Source organism: Perissodus microlepis, chromosome 10 (assembly GCF_051167445.1).
Source record: "Perissodus microlepis isolate ML-2025 ecotype Zambia chromosome 10, ASM5116744v1, whole genome shotgun sequence".
Taxonomy (NCBI): domain Eukaryota; kingdom Metazoa; phylum Chordata; class Actinopteri; order Cichliformes; family Cichlidae; genus Perissodus; species Perissodus microlepis.
In genome coordinates this window covers 4851239-4876123 of record NC_140470.1, presented here as the reverse complement: position 1 = coordinate 4876123, position 24885 = coordinate 4851239, and the positions used below count along the sequence as shown (strand labels likewise).

Genomic DNA, 24885 nt, shown 5'->3' with positions numbered 1-24885 from the left:
GGATAAGTAATGTTGTATTATAATGGAAGCTTGTTTGAAGACAACCTACAAATATTCTGAAAATGTCAAGAAGTTTAAGAAATATTAAATGCCTATTATATTAACAGCACACTATAACCTACTTACTGAAAGCTTGACTGAAGTGCTGCACATCTGTCCTTTGGACTGAACAAGATCTATACAGCAGACTGCTGCCAAAGTCAAGCATTTACAGTAGTCTCCATTTTCCTGCCATGTCTTTTTGCATCTTACGCATATTAACTACTCTCTGTGTGAAACCTGGAGTCCAAGATAACATTACTTCTTATGAGAAATGTACCCGAAATGTGAGTGCAAACACACACAGAGAAAATAAATAGACACTTTATAGAGTGATCTTCCAATATTTCAGTTCTTTCTGCATTTCTCACTTTTCAGGAATGTCTTGAACAATAGCCTCTTTGAGAGAGCGAACCTCTTATCGTGGCACATATCCTAACATGCTAATTACCCACACAGTTTGAGTTCATTTATTATGCATGAAATAATCTAATATGATGACTGTGATAATTATGCGCACATAGATAAGATAAAAGAGTAGTAACCAATTATGGCACGGGAGTTGGGAAAAGTAATTATTCTTTGTAGTGGAAAGAAGTCTCGGTAGAGAAAAAGGGGGTTCGGTCTGTTTTTTCTTTTTTTTTTTACTTAGTACTGCAATTAACATGTGAAATCATGTCTACACTCCCAGATAATGTTTAAGGGATATTTTTGTGATTTAAAGTCTTATTTTTTAGCAGGCATTTCATTGACCAAAATGAAAAAGTAAAACTGCAGTAGACCAGAATTTGCTTCAGCTGCTGATATATCCACTTACAGTGATGTTTCTGTTATAATTGCACGCGCTCACCCCCCCCAGCAAACTCCATAAATCTGACATGTTTACATTACGACTTGAAAGGCAAAGCAACTAAATGTCTTGGTTTTCATCGGCAGTAGCAAATCAGAAAGGACACCAAAAGGAAGGAGTGGTGCTCAGAGTCAAGTACTCACAAATCAGACGGGTGTTGTAGAGTCATTAAATATTACCACTTCTAAAATCAGAGCTGGCATGCGGTTAGCCTGCACCACTGTACAAACACACTTAACACAGCGCAGCTTTCTTTGACAAATTATGTGCCTGCCACCACAAATCACAGGAAACAGAGACTCAGCAGTAATTTTGTTTCTCTGTGACTGTTTTGGCTCAAATCTTCTTATGAATTAAACTTTTATGTAACGGAATGTGGCAGCCTGGAAACGGTGCTGAATGTGGATTAATGTGTCGGCATGCTCACACAGACAGAGAAAGAAATGTTTTACGGTTGCTCGTAATGTCTTTAAATGAGAAGCAAACTTGACTGAGTCACTGCTGCAGGCCAAAATAAGGAGATACGGGAACGATAATTAAATGGGGGCAAAAGAGAAGAGAGAAAGAAAAAAAGAGAGAGAGAGAGAGAGAGAGGAAAAAAACAGGTGCTAATGCAAATTTTGTGCTACGTAAAGGAGGACTATTGTCTCTGACCTCAAACTAAAATCCAACTTAAAGTGACTCAGAAGTGCACACGTCATGGTCACACTCATCAACCGTCAACCGTGTCCCGGACCAAGTCTCCTGTGGACTCCTGTAGATGACTCATAATTATTTGCAGAGTCCAAGCTTCAGGCCAAACACGAGTCCAGAACCATCCAGAAGACAGCTTTTAAAAACAATACTGCATCAGTTTCGACAGGTTTTTCAAATCAGCTCAATTTCCATTTCCATCAGTGTCGATCCCGCCCTGTTTCAACTACACACAGGTCTGAACAAAGGGACTGGCTCTCTGTGTGCTCTGTCACTTTAAACTGGAGGTTAATGTCAGTGGTGCTCATGTTTCCTTACACACTCAGCAAAGTCATAATGTTCTAAATGCAATGAAGTGAGGAAAGGAGAAAGCAAGGACGATGGATACGGCTAAGACGGAAGCTACTGCATATCATGCATTTCATATGAACAGCTGATGTTTGGAAAACATTTTCATGGATTTTTTGATGGATATTTTTTAGGGGCATTAATCCATGTTATTACAAGCTTGCAGTGAAAAAGAAGATTACTTCAGCTCTCTAAAAACAGGACATTCTCTGGTCCAAATAAAACAAGAAAGACGTATGGACCATAAAGCCAGTTTTAACTGCTGCCTTAAGTTAAAGTTCAACAGGAGTATGAATAGACTGTTCTTGGTTGACTTCACTAAATCATTGATCATCTCTTAGACATCATTTTCAATATACTGCCAGGAATAAGTTCACCAACATGTTTTCAATATGTAATTTTAGAATAAGGCTGTTGTAAATGCTTGGGGTGTGTACAGGACAATTTGACACTAGATCTATCATATTGGTTCCCAAGTGTGGTGGGGTTTAGGTCCCAAAAGCGCTGGTTAAGATTAGGAAAGATGCAGGTTTCCACATTAATAAATAGACTTGTCCTTTCCAAGTTATTCTTGGACTCTTTGATAAGTTCGCAAAAACCCGATCTTTCTAATCTGCATGTTTTTCTCCAAAACATAACCACCAAAATGAATATTTTATCATGGAAAGGAGATTACACTTATGAGCTGAAAACTCATGTTTTGTCATTGTCACTGGACAGTGGTAATCAAGGAAGTGCTTAATGCAGTAATGTGTGTTTAGCATTGTAAAACTATGTACTTTTATTCAAACTGTGGTCTTTCCTTCTATAACCGAAAAAGCTATTTTGGTGCCTAAACCCAACCAAACAGAAAAAGAAAGAATGTGGAGTTAAAAACAAAAGTGCAAAACCAGGAGAACAGAAGAGTTTCCCAGGAGAACTCCTGTCTGGCTGTTTTCTTCTCTTTAGAGGGTGTGTATTTATGTCATCCACCGCCCCACCTAACCCAGACTTTTGTAGGTTTTTATTGTTTTCCATGTTGAAAGCTGAACGCTAAAGAATTATCCCAATGCATCAGAATTGAGGCTAAGTGAGGGTAAGTTAAAAGACAAATACTTGGTCTTTTTTTAAAGTGAGACAGGTTTTTACATCTACACATTTCCTACATATCTAACACTCTGACTAATAAGACTCAGTTAATTATTTTCACACCCAACTTGTTTAGTCCCGAATTTGAGAATTTCCACGTTGATATCAACCAAAAATGAAGTGTGAGACCTCAGTGGACTGAGAAGTGGATCATGGTCAAATGTTGGTGGCTCCCAAATCAAACTGATCCATGATTTATTATTTTTCTTTTGATGTTTCAGCCTTTCACCAATTACAGGACGTTACAGTCGGCTATTGTTAGACTTGGAAAAAAGAAGCACAAGAGCAGAGGATGGAAACAAGTTTTATTTGAAATATGGTCTGATGCTGGTGGGGAAAAAATGGTGAATTGACCGATGAGATGGAAACTTGGTTTTGTGGGGTTTTTTTGTTTGTTTGTTTTTTGGTTGTTGAAGACAGATAACAGTTGGGCTGCAGCTTATTATTATCTTATTATTATTATTTTAGCAACTGAATATTCTGTTGATTATTCCATAGGTGAATCGAGTAATCGGATATGTTCTCAGCGGTTTCCATTTTAAAAATTTTAAGGTTTTTAATAGTTTATCTGCAAACAACATCTGTCAAAAAACTAAAGCTTTTCATTGTCTTTATGTAAGCTGTTAATTTTCTTAAATGCAAAAATAAATAAATGATCTTAAGTGCGGTAATGTCAAAGAAAATAAGGTCTACATGAAATCTAAACTAAGGCATAAAATAAAACTGCCTTTGCTCTTTCTCCTTGGAGAGCTTTCTTACATTAGTACGAGGCAAACAGAGTTCTATGTTGCATCTTTTTGATGTTCGTGTGTGTGTGTGTGTTTTACTGAAAACAGAGGCTCTGATGATTAATCTTAATAACAATTCTGTGTCCACCCTAACAATAATAGGTCACAGGCTCAGAGTATTACTGGCACAGGTACATTTTTATCAGCCTGTGAAAAACCACTTTTAATTTTATATTTTAAGATATTTTTGTTTACTTTAAATATGAAAAAAATGATGTAAAAGCCTTAAATATGGTTTAGTACACCCCAGCTTGCTGCTGGTATCACTACAATAGAAAGCATGACGCCTGTAGTCGGCCTTCAGCAAGCTAATTTAAATATCGTATTTATTTGGAGCTTGCTAAAGATGTGGTTTGATAACGGACTCCTGCTGACTGTTTCTAGTAAAGTTTTTAATAAGAAACAACAATTTCCGTGGTGACAACTAAATGCTACAGAGCCTTGGATTAAACAAAGTATGAAGCAAAGAATTTTCATAGAGGATTTTTTTTAATAGTCGAATTATTCAAGTTACTGGATGAATCACTGCAATCTTGGAATAGAAAAAAATATATGAATGACAGAACACCTATATCAGACATGTCTGTCTACAAAACCAGTCAATATTAGCATGTATAGTGTTGATGACAGAATGCAGTATTTCACTCATATGTATATAGTTAATAGTTAATAATTTAACATAATGCATTTTATGAATGTAGTTGCTAGGGGACTGGCCATTTTGTTAGGTTACCGTGTAGTTATATATATAAAATGTTATTTATACTTTACCATTAGCATCCCTTTGGATGAAAAAGCTGCTGAAATTTAGCAGCAGTTCGACATCCAAGATGGCTGATGTTTAGTGAAATATAATACAGGAATCAAAGAGTGTAGTGCTCCTTTCACATTTTAGGAGTGACAAGTCTTATGAAACACTGTGACAGATATAGCCTTCCTGTGGAAAATGAAATGCGCCTAGACTCAAGCCTGTACTGTCATAAAATCATGGCACTTTTATAGCAGGGTACTGGACTATGTAAAGGAAGTCATTTGCAGCTAATAAGAACGATTACTAAAAAGCACTGGGACAAATCATTGTGTCCTTGCCACTGCATAATGTCTTTACTAGTCTTACTAGTCTGCTGATAAGTCACAGTTTTAACTAACAACTTGTGCATTAACAAGAATTTCCCCGGGTGCCTTCAAAGACCTCATAGAGATTAACAGCAAGGTATACAAATGGATTTGACGAGACGACTGCTTTTGTTCAACTCTAATGCCAAGAATAAAGGAACAGCTATAGACTGAGTAAAAATATTGTCCTTCAGATCAATGGTGTCCTAGAGTGCAGTAGGCTGAAACATTCAGATGAGTGGCAGAAAGAGCAACACACTTGAATAATATCTTTGGAGAGGACTGTGGAAAATGGAAGTGTACTCCAGTAAATAGCCATTTGGAGGTCACAGCTTTAGCGTTGGTGTATTTCTATTCACAGCGCAGCAGACTTCAATGAGCTGCTGTGCCAATAATCAAAGGAAGCTGATATCTAAAGATCATCAACCACCATTTCAAAAAGGCTAATTTCCTCATCTTCTTGCCTATTGCCTTGTATCTCAATGTGTTGTTGTTTATTTCATCTGTATATTAATTTAGCTGTAAAAAAAAAAACAAAAAAAAAAAACAACAACAACAACAACAACAGTGATTTGAGATAGCTTAGTGCTCACAGAAACAGCCTGAATTCTTGTGTACCTGGTTGTAAAACTAATAAAAGCAGATCTGCATCACATAGAGGAGACAACGCTTTTCTTAATGGCAACTGCACTGCAGTGCCGAAAACCAGCTGGAGCTGTACCTGCAGTAAAAAGACGCTGGAGTTTCAATAAAAACAGCAATTTTTGAAGCAACATCAATATAGTTGCATAAAGCTAATTGAAGCTCCTGCCTCTGTATCAGTGCATGGTGTGAAGATGGCTTTATCAAAATAAGTAACAGTTCTGAGGAAACTTAAATATGTTTTATAGAATATTGCAGTGTGTGAAATTCTCAAAAGTGGCAACAGCATTTTGGCCAATGCATTTATTCATGTATTCATTCTCAATATGCAGCCACATAGTACTTGGTCGGATTTACTCTGCTGTGATCTACTGTTGAATTCAAATCAAATATTTTGAACCTCACCCAGCTCAGCTGTTACCAGGACTCTGAAATATAATAAATTCAGGATTTGCTGGCAGGATTCATATTTCTCTGTGAGAAGCTCTACTCATTTATTCGGATTATCTACATTCCACCAGAGATAAGAAGCAAAGGCACAATGAGGTTCAGAGTCTTGCTAAAGGTCTTCAAATGCAGAATATATAATGTGCTGTAGCTAATTTGATTGCACGCTTGATCTTTGAATAGTAAGCACCAATGTCTAAAAATATTATGTTTTAATTGTTTTCACTGCAAAAATAATGACATCAAAAGCAGCTGATATTAACACTACTGAATACTGAGGACATGAGAGAGAGGCCGCAGCCTGTTTCTGAAGAATCTTTGAAATACTTTTCACCCCCCAGTAAACAATGCACATGCATCCTGCTGCTGGTGGAAAAACTAAGCTGTATTGGACTTTCCATTCTAAGCCACAACTTTGACTCATTTTAGGGAATGTGTCCCTGCTGGGCTTTCATTTCCTCTGTCTGAAAAAAGGAATGCAATCAGAGAACTGATGCTAAAATCATTATCTAATGACTAAAGCCCTTATTTGACTCCTTCCATGCTGTCGTGTTCACTGTTCAAGCACACATCTGTGATTGTTATGTGAAGAAGAGTATTTCTAAAAGTTTAAGAACGATCTGCAGGGTAAACTGAATGTGCTACACACTATAATTCAGTGAATAGCAGTCTGGAGGCAGACATGGATTTTTCTTACTTTTTTCCAGCTGTAGATGAGCAGTGCTATACTGAGAGAACATTGTAATAACATTTTGTGGAGTAAAACAACACAAGAAAAAAAGAGTAGCCTGTGTCGTGTAGACAAGTATGTAATCCTCCACATGCTCATGTGCAATGGAATCACTTTTAGTTCATATTTTAAAAAAATAAACGAAGCAAAACAATCTATGCATTTAAATAGTCATTAGGAATACTGTTTTACATCAAGACTCGTAAGTAAAAGTCTTAAAAAAGTGACTATGAAGTGTAAATGGTATCAAATATATATTAATTCATATTTTCTCACTAACTTTATCTTAAAAATGCTTCCTTAATGTTTGCTTTTGCATAGTTATTTGTAAATTCTACAAGACATACATCTGGAAACACTCATTGCTAAGGCACTAAGAGGATGTCTGTTGTTATACCGATCACCAACTGGCACTGGGGAGGAACCAGCTAAATGTACTGTTGTTTGGTATTTTAATAAAAATGAAAATAAACATAATTGTTCTCAGATGCAATTATGGGGCAAAAATGTTAAATTACATATAAATACCAGTCAAAATGTTATTGATTACCATGGGGTTATATACCACTATTCAGACTACATCAGTTATTTATTGTTATTAAAGTAAAATGTTTTAATCGCTTTTTCTGCCTCACACTCTTTTCATTGTTGAGCGTTTATATTAAAATACATTTCAGCAGTACTGTATGCCGTTACTGCCTGATTCCCTTTTTAAATTAAATTACAGTTCTAATCAACATGCCTATTCATTATAGTTTGTTTATGTCTTTCCAGAAACAAAGTCTGTAATGTTGACAGTATATGGAGAATCGCTAAATTTGCCTGCTGTTCCTCTTGAAGCATAAATCAAGCCAATCCATCTCTCTCCGAAGCCCACTCCCCGGTGGCTTACTTAGAGCCGTGCCAGCACAGCACTGGCTGCGGAATGAGCATGGGTAAGCATGCAAGGGCTGTCCTTAACCTGTGCTATCTGACGATATAAAAAGGTCTCTGCCTCCTCCTGAGAGCAATAGGGATCAAGCAGGCTTAGTGGGCATGACCTACGAGGGCCCAGACAGGACCAAAACATGCAGCGCAACACAATTGTCTGAAGAACTGCCGCGCTATCGAACATGAGAAAACTAGACTACATCACTTTGCTCATGGGCCAGAACAGGAGCTATATTCACTTCGCTGAGGATACCCAGCAGACTAAAACCCTATGAATAATTCAAAACATCCGCTGTTTTTCCAGCCTGATTTTAAAAATCCGGGCCCTCAAAAAAAACAACAAATTAGATATTTCACAATCTGATTGCTAGAAAAAAAGACTCCTGCAAAGTAAGCCCTATTAGTCTTACAAGAAACCCTGTGAAAAAAAGAGAAAGAAAGGAAAAAGACTGTCTCCAAAAATGATTCCACTGGCACCATGCAGGGAGGAATTAGCAGCAAAGGCGAAGAAAATGACAAGACATTCGCTCATGGTTTAATTTCCTCAATTGCTTTATGGCCATACATAAATGCTTAAATTGGTTTGTAACATATGCTCTCCTCGCTCTGTTTACTTCCTTCATTTAGTGTGACTGACTCACTTTATTAGTGATTATCCCCCAAAAAGCTGTAGGAATGCACAGCATCACATCTCATCATGTAATTTACCCATATAGTAAGAATGGGAATATGCAAATGGTGCCAGAGTATTGTGCAGCCCTAAATGTGCCCCTGGGCTGCTTGTCCAATGACACAAATCATCAATTAAGATCTCAGCAGGGTTTGGTGGATAAACTAAATTGGCATTACCGCCTTTTGACAATATGTAGAGCTGCGTGGGGTACATAACAACAAAGAACAAACATCTCTGAGGGTGACTGGTAGTGATGCGTATCAACTCGTGTGCTTGCGTATTTGTGTACGCCGTCTCGATCCATTCGCAGGTAAATCATCTACTGACAAAGGGTGATTTGAACGGTGTACAAGGTAAAAGGGCTTCTCTTGCTCTTTCAACAGCAATTCACAGAACAACAGCAGTATCTTACAAAGTGTTTACTTTCACAGTGGGTGCAAATTTAGCCCCTCGTGGGATTTCATGCTCAGCATTTTGCACCTGGTGAATGTGTCTGACAAAGGGACCTAAAGTGGTCCAAATTGCCATCGTGATTTCTCAGGGAAGCAGATGATTAGTAAACAAATGGTTCAGGCATATTTAATTAAGCTAATGTACTCTTGATGTTCACACTATGGCCTTAGTTATTAGGCCCTCAGTTAGCTTTGTATAGCCAGAGCATTTTACCACTGAGAGACAACAACTGTGTCAGTTGTCAGTTTTAATTTTATATCAAGAAAAGCGTTTCTGTTTTTAAGTCAAATGTGTTTATCAAATCTGCGCCTACCTATATGAAATACTGCCCAAAGGAACACAGGAGTTGGCTGAATTTGACTCGAAAAAACTACTAAGACAGAGCAAATGACCAGCAAATCTGGGCCTCTCTAACTCAAGGATTTAAGTCAAATCATACAGGCTAGCAGTGCTGAAAACTAGCTGTCTCGCAGACAGTGTTTTGTGCCAGTCAAACATCTACGGTGAGCAAAACCGTCATTCAAGCAATTGTGGAATAAACAAGTCATCTGAAATAGAAAGTGGTGAGCGGCACACAAAGAGGGCCAGTGTTCAGACTAGGGAGGTTTTTGCAGGGCTGGGTAGGCTGAGTGTAAACTTTAGAGCTCACTTCAGTCAAACATTGATTGAGAAAATAAAAAGTCAAACATGCCCCCATATGAGGGCAACTTAAATTACTACATGTAATATTTTAGCTTTATATATTGTTTGTTTTTTGTTTTACTTTAAAATACTGCTGCTACACTAATTTCACTGAAAAGCTTGGGTACTTTTGTAAGTCATCAGCAAAATAATGTAATTTTAAAGGTAACTACAGTTCTCTTTTTTCAGTTTGAGATTGAAAAACATGCAAACATCTATTTTTCCTGCAAACCAAAATAATTACACACGCAAAACTCAGGAGCATTAAGAAAAATAATAATAAAATTCAGTGAATTACATCAAATTACAAGTGTGCAACATGACACCCCCCATTTACACCTCACCTAACTCGGTCAGTCAAAATAAAAGCCTTTTTAACAGCGCAACAACGAAACTTCAACATCAAGAAAATTGCATTACATTACAACACAACACGCCTTTTGCACGTTACAGACACGCCGTAAAATGAAGTGTTAATTTGCGATTAATTAGATTGGGATGAGGCGTTCCGAAGCTTTTTGACAAAGAAATCAAAGCAAACAGAACGCCAGCTTCCTGCACGCTTTACTGCTTTTATTCTCTTTAAAGTATTACATTTGCACTAAAACATCCGCTTTATACATTAAAAAAATCTGAGATAACCGCATCACAAACATTACCGCGACAATTTCAAAAATCCAAATGCCGCATCAAGCAAAGGAAAAAAAATCCACTGGTCTTTGAGTCCAGCACAAAAATGCTTCTCCTCTCCTTTCCCTCTCTCTTTTTTCACCCCCTCCTCTAGGCCCCCTCCCTTCCCTCAGTCTCTCGCTCTCTCTTTTTTTTTCTTTCTCCCTCCCTCACTCTCTCTCTGTCTCTCTTTCCCTTCCTATCTCTCTCTCCCTCACTCTGGCCTGGCTGGCTGTCTGACTGTATGAATAATGTCCTGCCTTTTGTAATGAAGGGGGGGAAAGGGGGAAAAAGGACGCTGGAGTGCTGAAGCCCTGCTCCCATGCACTGACATTGAAAATGAATGACAGCTTACCTGCATGCCAATCTTCATCAGACTGACACTGGGCTGACAGCACAGCCTATACTCCTCCACACAGTCGCTGACGTCAGTCATGTCAGGCCCCTCCCACCTCCATCTTCATCTCCGCTCCCCGTTTTCCCAACACCGGGCTGCTGATGCCTTCCAGTGTCCATGGGAAATACCGCAATCAGGTGTAGGGCTCCAAACAGACGAAACCTCCCAGAAGAGCGCATTGACATTTGCGGTCGAGTTACAGTGGTGCAACTCGTTTAGAACAATCACAGTAACAACAACAGCAAACAACAGTTCATTTCAATAAAAAAAAATCTAAAGAATTTAGTTGATTTTGAATCAAGAGAATCAGTCTGGACCAGCTTAAAACGCATAAATGTGAACATTTAAATGACATTTTGAAATGATTTAATATATGAACACATTCATTGAGCTTGGGCGGACTCTGTTATAAACCTGAAAAGTAAAGTGACCTACATCTGTTCGGTCATCCTCTTTGCTTTTGGTCTTTATACAAACATAATGTGACAGCCTTTGTCAGGAAAGTGTGTCCAGTTACAGGCAAGCTTTAACCTTTTTAGTATAAGAAACCTAATTCACTGCGTGTTGATTTCCTGCTGTTCTACTCCCTACAGGAATCCCCAGTTTTATATTCACTTCATTGGCTGCCCGTGCATTTTAGGATCCATTTTAAGCTGCTTTTATTTGTCTTTAAGTGTTTGTCAAATGCTGCCCCTCTGTATCTGTCTGAGCGTCTTCATCCATACATAACTTCCCGGTCCCTCAGGTCGGCAGACCAGCTCCTCCTGAGCGTGCCCAGGACAAATCGTAAGCTCAGAGGGGATTGGGCGTTTGCTGTGGCAGCACCAAAATTGTGGAATGAGTTGCCTTTACATGTTAGACAGGCACCTTCATTATCTGTTTTTAAATCACGTCTTAAAACTTATCTATTTACCTCGGCTTTCAGCACAGCAGGACTTGTTGATGTATCTTAATATGTTTCTAATTAATTATATTATTTTTTAATTTTAAGATATTCTATATGTAATTTAAACTGTTTTCTCTTTGTTTTATATTTGTAGCACTTTGGCCAACATTGTTGGATGTAAAGTGCGTTATAAATAAAGATGCTATGCTATGCTACAGCTGTGGGTAGCTGCTTCAATGTTAAATGTCTCAGTTGTAGTCACCACAGCACCACTTATCCTCGTTCTTTTTGTTATATCCTCACTTGTTCAGGTTTACCACTGATTACAGCTCTTCGTTCAAACAGAAAAGACCTTAGTTTAGACCTTCTTTATCGGGAATGTTCAAGCACCCCTGAATTTGGACATAGAACCCCTAAAAAATGTTCTGTCATCATTGTCTAATTTTGCATTTATATTCCCACCTGGTCTGCTGGAGACAGTGCAGGTTATAACAAGCACAGATTTAGATATCCAGTGTTCCTAATGTCATGATGTTACAGTGCACTCATACATGCTTCAACATCAACAGTGTGGATTTTTATTAATAGGTAAGATTTGTGTTATTTTGACAGAAAGAAGATGAAGAGGTCATTCCATGACACCACTCACTTGTGAAGATTGAAAACACACATTACCTAAATATGTAAACATGCAAGGAAAAGTGTAAATTGTCCTGATAAAACAGGGTCATTACCATCAAAAATGTTAATGTAGGCTATATTGTTAGAGTCTATTAGCTAATTTTAGCTTTCTGAGCCTTAGGTCTGCTGGTATATATGCATGTGCTTTATCAATTTCCTACTTCTGTTCTGGTGAAACCCGGGTTCAGTGTTTGTTTACAGCAAAGCAGACCTCTAGACAGAGAGAACACAGCTAAGAGTGAATATGTAGTGAAAGCCAACAAAAGTTACAAAGCCATGGTAGCTTCTGCTTTGCTCACATTCATTAATAATGATTTCACATTCTAAATAGAACATATTAATTGATACAAAATGAATAGGATTCCCATCGCTAAACATGGCTTGAACAGGATGGATGCCATTACAAATCTATTCTCCACTCTTGGATCAGAGGACCTGATATCATGTGTCCTGCAGAATAAATGAAGGGTTTGCATGAATTTGGAAACTTTAGTGTAAAATAAACTCTACCAACTCCAGGTGTATGGGGTGGCAGAGTGATGTTTTTTTTTTTTTATGTTTTAATTTTAATTGCAATTTAATTGAAGTAAACTGAACTGCCTGTACGTGGTTAAGAGACTGAAAAAAGAGAGTGACAAAAGGCTGTGCATGTTTCTTCTCATATCTGCTTTGTTACAAATAGTTCTTTAATGTACCGTGGTAATTTCTGGTCAACAATTGAACACAATTGAGTCTTTGCCTTCAGTTTGCCCGCTATAAGACTGGTGTTTCCTATGGAAAACTGTGATTATTCATTCCAACTAATTGGGTTGCTTTGAAGGTAATATTGTAATGTGCATTCCTTTGAACTGAGGGTTGTAAAGGGGAAAAGGACAGCAGCGCATGTTTACAAGCAGAATATTCCGTTAATATTAATTGCAAGGAAGTCTGTGCATGTCATTATGATAGGGGGCTGAGCCTCCTTCAAGGTCTAATCCCAGAATCGCCCCTTCCTGGACACTTTGATACAACATTGAAAGTGAGACGTTTGTGTGCGCTTTAATCTGTTTGATTGCAGTGAAAGTGTAGAAAAGATCAAAACGCCCGATGGAAAGTCAGGCAGGCACAGGCAAAACACAAAGAACGGTTTAAACTGCTCTAAAAAATGTAAATATCTAATAAGGCGACATATTCATAATTTCTCTCACACGCGCGCGCTAGAATGCACATGCCTTTGAATCGCGGACCTGGCTAGCCCCCTGTTGGTCACCATGAATATTACCCATAATAAATCTTAGCTCGGAGTGCACGTGAGACATTCAGTCACTACTATTAATACACTTTGTAGATCAAGGAGCAGAATATTGTTATGAATAAAAACGGGAGTTTAAAATACGGCGGGATACTTTATGAACACGTGTGATAATCCCTTGAATTAAATGTGTTTTGTGCAAGACTGAATAATACTAATACTCTTTTGGGCTTACACTGGGGATACCTTCAGATAAGTATTCATACAATACTTTATGAGTGTTTCAAACACCGCCGGTTCATAAACTTTAAGGAAATCTACCTCAGTGAGCCGAACCTAACATAAGGCGCTGAAACGTGGCCTGGCTATAATGCAAGGACCTGGCTGTAAAATGGGACCCTTCCTCGGAATAAATGGGGTAAAGTTCGACATTCGCATAAGAAGGCTCTGCTTCTTCTTCTCTGGTGTTGTGTGGCAGCTTCACGGTGGGGTTTAACGCTTAAGTAACGACGCATTTGATTGGTTAGTCGTCTGGCTCATTTATCCAATTACATTACAGTTTGTTGTTACCAGGAAGCAGATGAAGCCATAGAGAAGGCTTAACCGATGCTCGGCTCGTTTTTATATGAGAAATGGCGAGTTAGCTGGCAACATTAGTTCGCAACTGTGTCGGCCTGATATTTTAAAGCCGTCTGTCTCAGCGCTAGTAGAGACAGCGAACTTACTTGTAAAGCAGTGCCTCGACTACCTTTAGCTGCTGCAGCTGTCGGTAGTTCGATACCGCACAACGTCGTTAAGTGTACAATTAGCATTTTTCATAAATACAAAGGATTGGGCGTTCGGTGTGATGAGTTAGCTCCCTTAAAAACGTTGCTTTAAAATGGCAAATACTGTCCTTGAAGTCGGTACCGGCGTTTTCGTTATTGTGGCGGTCTGGATTGTTGCTCTTGTGTTTGGGATTTTGCTGCTGAGGGCGTCAGGGTCCGCAACGTGAGTGGCATAACAGCACACACACAGGCTTAACTCTGATGGAATATAGGAATATTTATAACGAAAAGCCGGGATAACATTTATCTCAATGGGCGCCGCATTTCCTTGAAATTTGCGCCACTTGTCTCATAGGTGGGCTTAAGTGCACCTAGGAGATAACACGTTGTAACCACTAATGAGGCTTCCTTGTAAATTCGGCATACTTTTGCATCACACAGTAACCACAGTGTAATCCCAAAAAATGTCTTCTGCTTTCCGCTGCTCCCTTTAGGGACCTGCAGCGGGTTATCTGGCTCCATTTCACCCTTTCCCTAGCATCCTCCGCTGTCTTTCAGTCCTCTTTCACTACATGCATGAAGCCAAAGATCTTTTTTTTTCTCCTGCCTGACAGCTCCATCTGAAACATCCTTCGTCCAGTTTATCCACTGTCCCTCCACTGTACATGTCCCAACATTGTCAGGCGTGCCTTTCTAACTTTGTCCGTTCTGGTCACTCCTAACAAAAACCTCCAGCATCTTCAACTCTTTCACCTTCTGTTCTGCCTCCTGTCATTTTGTTAGCACTGGCGTGTCTACAGCCAGATGTATGTGATGTATAGCAGGTCTCACTTCCATCTTGGAAACCTTCTCTTTCAATCTCGCTGCTATCCTTCTGTCACAAATCACTGCTGAAACTTGTATCCACTCAGTCCACCCTTCTTGCTCTTGTTTCTTCACCTCTTTGTGTATTCACTTTTGCTTTCGATAGTAAACATCCGGTATTTAAACTCATTTGCCTTTACTACCTGGACTCCTTACACCTTGCTTCTAATTTCTAGAGCACCCCTCCACCCCTCCAGGCTCTTTTCCATCTGTTCTCTACTCTCACTTCAGATTACAATGTCTTCTGTAAACATCATAGTCCATAGAAACCCCTGCCTGATCTCGTCTGTCGGCTTGTCCTACACCAATGCAGACAAGAAGGGGCTCAGACTTTGAACCCATCTGTAATACCTATAATACCTGTAATACATGTCCTGCACCACCCTCACATACCTCTCTGTCACTCTTGACGTCCTCATGCAGTACCACAGTTCCTCTCTTGGAACCCTATTATATCGTTTCTATAGAACTAAAAAAAAAAAAACACGGTGCAACTCCTTCTGATTGTCTCTATAAATTTACCCCCCCCCCTTCAATGAAGCAGCTCATCCTTCATGACTACTCCTACTTCAATATACTCTCGGCCTTGCATTCCTTTCACCTGGTCTCTTGCACACACAATATATCTACCTTATGTCTTTCTATTCTGTTAGCCACTTTACCAGTCATTGTCCCCAAATTTATAGTTCCTAGAGTCATTTCCAGATTTCTGTCTTTCCTTTTTCTGCCTCCTAAGTGCCCTATTATACCTGCTTTTTGGTCCCTGGAGAAAGGCACCGTATGATAATGTTGACTTAATGCGTTAATGCCAGTATTAGTTCACTGACTTGCGGCCACGTCCCACCCCCGTCAGCTGGGTTAAAATTACAAAAATTATAATGTCTCAAATATCATTAAGGGCTGGAGCTGGGTGTTTGAGAGGAGGCGAGGGACAGAGGAGGTGTTAAGTGCTCAAAAACAATCTAATTAACACCAAGGGAAGGGATTTTTGCACAGTCACCATGAGACATGCTGAGACATTGTTTTGCTTTATAGGCTACTCAGTGAGACCAGCAAAAATCAACTTTTCAATCAAAGTTTTAACAAAACACACGCTGCTTCACTGGTTGAGTGCTGCAGCGATACACCTTGCACTCCCTGCTGATTAACATTTGTGCAATTACTCAACATTGGACCATTATACCACTGAAGTCAGTAAAATTTGAACTCCTGTAACACCAAACACTGTGCAATTACAGTAAAGTTTAAATGTGTGAAACATGGTGCTATTTACTTGATTGGAAAGTTAACAACTTTTGAAAACCACAATAAAGGCTGCCATTGTTTAGATTGCTATTGGCTATGATGACATTAGCCTCAGGTAACCCTGCATGTCTTACAGATCATTAACTCAGTAGTGGAGACCTCATCCTCAATCCTCTGTCTTTGAATCCCATGTGTCTTCTCAGGTTAGGAGTTCTTCCTGTTTTCCTCTTGGCTCTCACGATCACTTTGGTGTTGGTGTTTTTCCCCCGCAGCCCAGAGACACCTCTGCCTTTCAAAGATATAGAGGTGAGCTTAATTCACTAATCACAGACACATTAACATAATATTAAAGAGTGTGTCAGTGTCTGTATCTTTGTTTATTGGGTAACTCAACTCAAGTCTCATGTGCCGTCTGGAATAATAATTAGTATGATTTTACTCATCATTTTGTTCACTAGTTTTTACTGTAAATCTGCTGCAAAATCGATGTCAGGAAAACACAGAACATGATACCATTTATTGAAAATGTATTCATTAAAACAAAAACACATTTGCTATTATTATATAACCTAGCTAGGGATGCATTGATTGATCAGTCACAGATCAGTACTGCAGTTATCCACCATACTGAACAATATTCATCTCAGTGGCTTCCCGTGAGGTGAATATTGCTGATTTTCACCAATAATATTTCACCAGTAGCTGAATTTGAAGCTATGAGTTGAGGGCATCTTTAAAGAGTTTAAGCAGAATTGAATCCTGCAACATGACACTGACCTAAAACATACCAGTAAATCCACCAAGAACTGGTTGAAAACTAAGAAATTGAGAGTCCTGGGGTGGCATCGTAAAGACCTATTAATTGTTGAGATGGCTATTGAGAGTCTGCCACCACTGATGGTATTCTGCTATATTGCAGACTGATGTCAGAGACTGCTGGATGACTACAAAAAGCGTCTCTGAAGTTATTTTAGCCCAAGTCAAAGGGGGAAAACTGTCTATTAAGTGGTGGGGTAACCTTTTCCTCAGTTAGAACATAAAACAAGGTTCATTTTTGGTGTTTAGCTGCAATTAAAGCACTTTTTTCCCAGAGATAAATAAAAACAAGATTCGATATTAATATGTAAACCTTTTTAAATAAAGAGCTGAATGTTCACTGAGGTATCCAAATGTTTTCACATTGATGTATTTCAGCTGGCCAGTGTAATGTCGTATAAAAACTTTCATGTCTTTTCACACAGAGATTGCAGTTTTTGAAAACACATGGTATGGAAAGAGTGACACACATGTAAGAATATTTTGCAGACAAGTAAACTGGTAACAAAGATGGTGAAGAGGTGAATCATATTGCCCTAGAGCAAAGAAGAAAGAGCCGGTCATTGGTGGCTATGACAAATGGTTTAAATGAACGGCTTATGTTGTTATAACCCACACTTATGCACTATAAATTTATAGTTTGGCAATAAAGCCACTGACAGCACTCTTTACACTACACCATATATCTTTGAGTGCTTATGATATTGTGGGCTAGGCTAGACATTCAATAGTTCTGTATTTTTGAATTTTGATTTTTTTTTAGTATCCCTCAACTGTAAAAGGCTGATACTGCTGTCACCCTGCTAGGTGGGCAGTGTGGACAAGCAAATTTGTAAATGTGATAACTTGAGAACAAAGTGACGTAGGATTTTCAAACTAATAACAGAGGTAGATCTACTAGGAGGCTGCTCAGTTTCAGTTAGCCTGCCAGAGTAGGGTTTGCTTGTTTTAGTTTAGTTTTTGTTATTACAAATTTTGCTTCTGGTTTGGTTTTAATAGTTCAGTACAATTCAGTTCAGAAAATCAGTGCAGTTATTCCAAAAAACTCTTTATAATGGCTTTTTTCGAGCAGTTGACTCACAGTCTTATAGACATAAGCAGTCGCAATAAACACATCCATCAATTCCTTTTTTAATTTTAAATTTTATTTTACTTCCTTTACCAAGTTCACAGAATTTTTTTGTTTTAATTTTTTTAAGAATCTATTTTTTTATTTTAGTTATTTAAAATCCTTTTTTTCAACATCTAGTTTTAGTTTTATTTTAGTTTTAGTTAATCATAATAGAAAGTTGTGGCTCAGAGAGTCTGATTGCTGTAAGCATGGAAGTAGTGAGGTGACACTCATACGTAATACTGCATAATGCCTGCACTGTCACAGACAGAGGGCAATGTGACTAAAAGAGCCCCTGATCAGTAGGTTCATCCACACCTGGTCCAGTCGGAGTCGGATTTATTAAGAGAACAATGCATGCAGGTACGTGTACATGTGTTGTAGAAATCAGATGTACTTTTTTTTTTTTTTTAAATAAATAAGGTCCCAGAACTTTACAATTGGTGTGTCCCTACTTGTGTTTCCTGCTTAATGACAACGTAATGTAGTTCATTTAGAAATGATGGGGGTCTGCGATGTCATCAGTCTTGATGTAAGGCCATGTGGCATTCATTTCCAGCCAACATTTTTGCGTGCAGAGGGAAAAATGAGGATTTAGAGCCCACAAATTAACAGCAAGCTTTAGCTGAATGTTTATCTCATGTTCAATACATTATGTTAATTATAGTGCCTGCAATCCTAATTCTCAAAGACAATTTTATCATAGACGATGTTATTATGTAGAAAGGTGAGTTATATTTAGTTCTAAATGGCAAAGCTCTGATCATGCAGGGTTGTAAAGTAAAGCATTCGCTACATTCATTTGTACTAATTAAAGATCTACATTCTACTTAGCTTTAAGATGCAGTGAGTGTATATAAACAGCCGATCCAGAATGAAAGCTTAATTTTACTGTAATGTAAGGCAGTATCTGCACAACACTGTATGCCTGTAAATAGTGTCAGTGTGTGCACTTCTGTGCATGTGCTTGTCGTAAAAGGCCTGGTCTGCTTTATCTTAGACCAGCAGCAACACAGAACAAACACTCCCCCATGCTGCCTCGGGGTCGTGCCAATAAGCCGGCTAGATCTGCCAAGCAAGCTGCCACCCCATAGAAATAGCAGAGCAGAGCAGCATTCTGGCCAGCTCATGTTTTATATCCTTTGTGCAAAGGCAGATACCAGACCAACAACAGAGAGAGGGGGAGGCAGCGAAATCAGACTTCCTGGATTTCTGTACAAGGTTTCCAAATAAAATGAACCTATGCTGACTAATTATCACACACAGGTTTACTTACTTCTCAAGTCATTATTGAGACGCACATTATTTCCCATGATTTGAGATAAAGATTTTTAAAAAATCAAGTCCTAAAAAGGGTTCTCTCATCATCATTTTTACGAAAACCTCAAAACAGAAAGATGCCACCAGAATTCAAATATTATAATAGCAAGACGCAAATTGCTTAAAGAAAAGAAAAGAAGAAAAAGAGGTGTGAAGAACGTCTTCATCTCCGTTCTTTGGAGTATGTAGTAACACCTGTAGAAAACAGATCATCTACCCTCCCCCATAGGATCGAAAACGGTATTTAAATGAAGGCAGATATGCATGTTAAGGTAATAAATTGATCTACTGGGCACAGTTAGTGACTTTTTGTGTTTGTATCATGTTGTGATGTACACTCATTTTTAGCTAATACACACAAAGACACACAAAACTTTGTAACCTATCTGCAAGCAGAAAGATAAGTGAGAGAAAAGAATGTCTAGCCTCCTGTTAAAGAAAAGTAAAATATCATAGTGCCAATTAGGCCAGTCTTAGAGCAGGGGTGGGGGTGGTTTGTACCACACCCCATAGTTCTCCCACCTCCCCCACCGCCTGCATGCTCACACTGTGCGTCCTGTGGCACATTAATAAAACATGGGCCGCACTTTGGGCTCCTGCTTGCTGCGTAATTGGCAAATTAAAAAGTGAGATGTGTTAAATGCACCTATAAGAAACAGCATACATCAACCCCACCTCATGCACACCAGTGGGTTTACACGCGTGCACACACACACACACACACACACACACACACACACACACCTTCTCTCATTTCACAGCAGACTCTGTGAAATCCTGCTTAAGACTGCAGTAGAATTGCAGCTCTCCTCCCATTATTTAGCTTAAGGGTGTTTTCTCCGTGTCTTCTTGTATTCATGATCCAAATTATAACATGCAGCCATTAATGACGTGCTCATTAATCTTTTTGATGGCAAATTTTAAAAGTCCAAACTTCCCCTTATCCACAAAACAGCATCATCAGTGTGGCAGATGTGTTGTTTTTCTGAGCCCTGCATCTTGCTCGCTTCACATCTCTTAATTGACATGTTGCTTGGGTGAGCTGCAGTGCTGTGTTGTTGGTGTCCCTGCTGATCATCTGTCTAGATAGGGAACAGCAGGATTCCAAAATAAAGAGAAGCCCGAATCAGCATTAAGTTGTGTGAGAGCGAAACAACAAACATGTTTTCAGTCACAGCTTATTCCGTGAACAAACGTAGCGTCAGAGGTTTGATGACCAATTCTCGGCCAGTGGTTTAAAGTGACATGACCCTTCCAGCATGTTCAACCTATTCCACCTATTGAACTGATTTTCTTGTTATGCTATCTGGGATCATTTTTCTATGTGTAAGATAATAACAGGCTGTGTGGCTGGATAAGTTCTAAATGTGCACAGGACTTCTTTTAATGAGAGTCTCTAAGCTTATATAATGACAGCTTTGTGACAGCAGGGACTCAGAGACAGCATTTAATATGAAAAAGTGCAGCTGGTTGTTGTGCAGTCTGTTAAAGAAGGTCAGTTTACCACAGACACCCGTGCGTTACATCAAATTAATTATTGCACTAAAAGTGTCAGATAGTGAACTATTGGTAAATGATCGTTTCCAAATGCAAAGAGAAACAAGAGTACAGCAGGGATTTTTTGTCTACTGTTTGAACCCCAAAAGTGGCTGAACCCATAGAAGGTCACACTATATCACACTATATACTGAATACTGTACTACCTGCTGCCTTTAATAGCCAGCCAGTGGTGAACACTGTGAACACACAAAGTGTTCACCACTGTGAGTGAGCGTAGGCCAGAGCCAGCAAGAAATAGATCTGTCTCTATGCCTGCGAGTCACAGCCTGCATCATGGTTTTCTCCCATCTGCCATATAGTGAACTAAACTGAATGTTCACCAACACCAAATTAACTAGAAAGAGATCTTTGAATACTATATGTATTTATAGCATCACAGTTAACCAAATGTTTCAGGCTTGTCTGAGTTATGGAGTGATGTAGTTGTCAGAAAAGGCTTTACTGTTCAAGGATCTCATTGTTGTTTCCATGGATGCTTTAAACAAATAGGGCTTGACAGATACTAATAAACTTCAAGTCATTTTTTCAGTACTTCTTCATAAAGAGAGACTAAAAGCTATTGTGGAGCCATATTTGCTCTGTATATGAAGGGAAAATGTATAGCATATGGAGCAGTGGTTTGTGCTTGGTAAGACTAGAAAAGCACCATACAAACCACCATACAAATGCTAGTCCATCCCACTCCTTTGATACAGGTGCTCTTGATTATTGCTCATCGTTCTTCGTGTCACTGCTTACAACACTCATCAAACTTGTCTGAAGTAGGTGAAAGCACAGATTGTTCCAGAATATGCAATGCAATCTGAATTTGGGGGGAAAAAAATGTGAAAATTGCAAAAAATAAATAAATCCAGCACCGATTTGGGGAATTCAGTGATTTCCGGCCACCTGAAGCCAAATCAAACTGTGTTTCCTGTCAAATGCTCAATTTTGCTCTGCCTCCATAGCTGACAGCAGTCGTGAGGTTGTTGGTAAAGAAGGCCAGGTTAAGCTTAACTCGACAAAAAGAAATCCAGATAACGTTTTACTATCCATAGAACAATTTAAGAAATGTTAAATGAGTGACCTTCTAAATTTGATTTCTCACTGAGAAATTTGCACTTGGGCCTTTATGAAAGCCCTGTCATGACATCTAGTGGCTAATAGAGGAACTTTATGTATAACCCTGTGTTTTCCATACACTAGAAACTACAAACTTCTAATGGATTTACTTTCTTTTGCTCTGTAGATAGTGGACACCTTGTTCATCGGCCGCTACGTGCTTCTGGCTGTGGTGAGCACCATCTTTCTGGTGGCATTCTTTGTGCTGCTTCCCTTTCATTTCCTGGAACCAGTGTATGCCAAGCCCTTAAAAACACACTAGAGTTGGCGCCTGAATTACAGGCTGATTTACCCAGTCTGACAAGTCCTGAAGACCCCAGCCTGCCTTCACAATAGATTGCGGAACACATGTGAATGGAAGATCCAGTTTTGTCTTAGCACTGCTGTTTGTGTCTTCATGATTTTGTATACAACAATATAAATTGATATATTTGGGTCAAGTTTTCATATTTTGTATCACTTAGCACAAGTAATGACCACATCCTTTAAATTTTGATGCATGTATGGAACAAGCCAGTAATTCTTTGTCATTCAACTTTTTCATCCAACAATAAATAAATAATTAAGTATGTGATTATGACTCTCAAGTTTTCTGCTTCTGATTAATTTCTGCAGTACTCTCAAAGTACGGTAACTGATAATTGTGATGGTACATGATGCACATTTAGCCCAGAGTGAAAATTGCTCATTAAACTTCTCGACATATTTTACACGATCTGCCATTTACAGCTGCCTGAAGCTGGAAGTTTTTCAAACAGACCGACTGTTGATATACCACATTATTTAGCTTGTTTTTACAGAATCTGATTCATGTGGTGCCAGTAAAAAAAAGTCTATAATTTGACTGATAACCAGAAAAGAAGTCATGGATTTGTCACGAAATTATTCAGTATGCCTTTGTTTTGTATTGTCAGTAATATTTCTGGACTGGATACATTTTTGATGCATCGACCATTTTTGTAGCCTACATCTTCTTGGTTAATTTAGTTCCACTGAATTTATCTCAGTCTAATGGTCTGACACTGTCATGAAAACACAAAGACAGTTTCATGTATATATTTGGCAATCGAAAAAGTACTGTGTGGATTATTTTTGCCTTTTGTTCTTTTGCTTTAAAGCTCAAATGTATACTGGCGTAATATGACTTGTGTTTTCCAGAGAAGCGTTCGTAAATTGGACAGTTGAAAAAGCTTAAATAGGACAAGGCAAACTATAATTAGACTTTGCAATGCAAAACATAACCTTGTAACTATATTAGGCGGAGCTGTAAAACAGGCCATTTGGGTTTACTTTAACCTAGCACCAGTTGCTGAACATAAGCTTGCCCAGCTATCAGGGAACACCAAGAACTGATCGTGATGCAGGCTGGTTGTTGGAGGATTTTGCTGCAGCAGTGTCTAGTGACCACAGACGTGGACTGAGTGCTCTGATGTCAAACAGACATTAAAGAAAGTTGGGTTAGGAAAAAAAGACTCCAGACACACTCTTGGAGATTAGCTGTTGAGGATAGCAATGATACTCTTCTAAACTAAGATTTTCTAAATACACATTTAAATGTAAGTGTTGGATAAGTCAATCATATCATATCGTGTAAAGTGTTGTCAGTACACTGAAGAACAGGGGGATGCATTCACACAATTCCACAGGGTCGCAATAAGCGGATGATTCCATAGAGTAATGAGCTTTTGCAGTCCAGAGGCTCAATTATAAACACTTACCCCCCTCCCGCCTCCATTTTAAAAGTGTGAAGCCTGAGGAGACGTGGAGTGGAATTCCAACCAGGCCGATGAAAGAGAATCTAATGAATCAAAACCAATCCTATTAGTTCCAGCCCACATCTCCATACTATGGTCCTTTTTCTGCATAACAATCCACTGCATGATTTCGCACAACCTGGGGAACTGGGGGGATTTCATCACGGTGGGGTAAGGGATCCAAAATCTTTTCAACCTGGAGGGACTTGTTGGCTGTAATTGACCGCATGAATACCGCAAAACATGATCTTAGCCCCGGTAGAAAGTGCCACTGAGTGTCTCTAAAAGCAGTGAAATTGAAGAAGAGGCTTAGCTGGCAAAGACCTTCACTTTAACTTGATTGAAAACTTTTTGGATCTGTTCCTTTTACTTATCAACAGAATGGTCTTTTTGAGAATATTCCGCTGCAGTTTCTGTTTCAAGGTCATAATGCAAAAGGTATTTACACCAATTCCTCACTGCCTTTGCAGCCTCCACGCTCAAGGTTTTACATTCCCTTAAGTCTGGGCCTTGAAGAAGCCAGTATTCCCTGGCTCTCATTTTCACACACCCTCTCACTCTACCTCACCTTTTTAATCTTTCTCTATCCTCTATCCTTTCCTCATTTTAATTTTTGCTGTTAAACTCCATCTCTGGGGAGTGGGAAAATGAGCAGAACAAAGGATGTGGGGGTTTAAGGATCATTTGGAGCTGGGAGATGCAGTCTTTGTGGCGCAGCCAGCTGGACATATAAAGAGATGGGGGGTGGGAGAGATACAGAAAGAGAAAGCTATGCAAGGGCAAAGAGGTGTGAGCATGGTTTTGAAACTGCAGAGGGGCTGGTTGCTCTCCTTAGGGTAGATCCTGCATTTAGATGCACTCAAGCAGAACTTCTGGCTTGCCCTTCACATCCTTAGCCATCTTTGTTTGTGATATGGACACTGTCACCACCCCACCTAGCTCCCACAACACTCACAATCCATTAA

The 24885-nt window shown here is 39.0% G+C and overlaps 2 protein-coding genes across 3 annotated transcripts in view; one reads left to right on the top strand and one right to left on the bottom strand.

The window, feature by feature from the left end:
- The window catches only part of pknox2 (pbx/knotted 1 homeobox 2), a 105575-nt gene extending 94926 nt beyond the window's left edge, over positions 1–10649 (bottom strand). For both annotated transcript variants that reach the window (XM_084941571.1, XM_084941573.1), the window contains exon 1: positions 10543–10649. The gene's annotated coding sequence lies outside the window, so the exon portion shown is untranslated. The remainder of the gene's footprint in view (positions 1–10542) is intronic.
- Positions 10650–13942: 3293 nt separating this feature from the next.
- tmem218 (transmembrane protein 218) lies at positions 13943–22740 on the top strand. The gene is made up of 3 exons (XM_084941562.1): positions 13943–14372; positions 16462–16564; positions 22294–22740. Exons 1-3 carry the CDS (start codon positions 14263–14265, stop codon positions 22426–22428), a joined length of 348 nt encoding a protein of 115 aa, XP_084797688.1. The 5' UTR covers positions 13943–14262; the 3' UTR covers positions 22429–22740.
- Positions 22741–24885: the final 2145 nt, after the last annotated feature.

Excerpts from the sequence above, each read along its gene's own strand:
- tmem218 (XM_084941562.1), top strand. The coding sequence starts at position 14,263 with ATGGCAAATACTGTCCTTGAAGTCGGTACCGGCGTTTTCGTTATTGTG. Across the intron at positions 14,373-16,461 it reads AGGGCGTCAGGGTCCGCAAC|GTTAGGAGTTCTTCCTGTTT; the intron begins GTGAGTGGCATA and ends GTGTCTTCTCAG. Across the intron at positions 16,565-22,293 it reads TGCCTTTCAAAGATATAGAG|ATAGTGGACACCTTGTTCAT; the intron begins GTGAGCTTAATT and ends TTTGCTCTGTAG.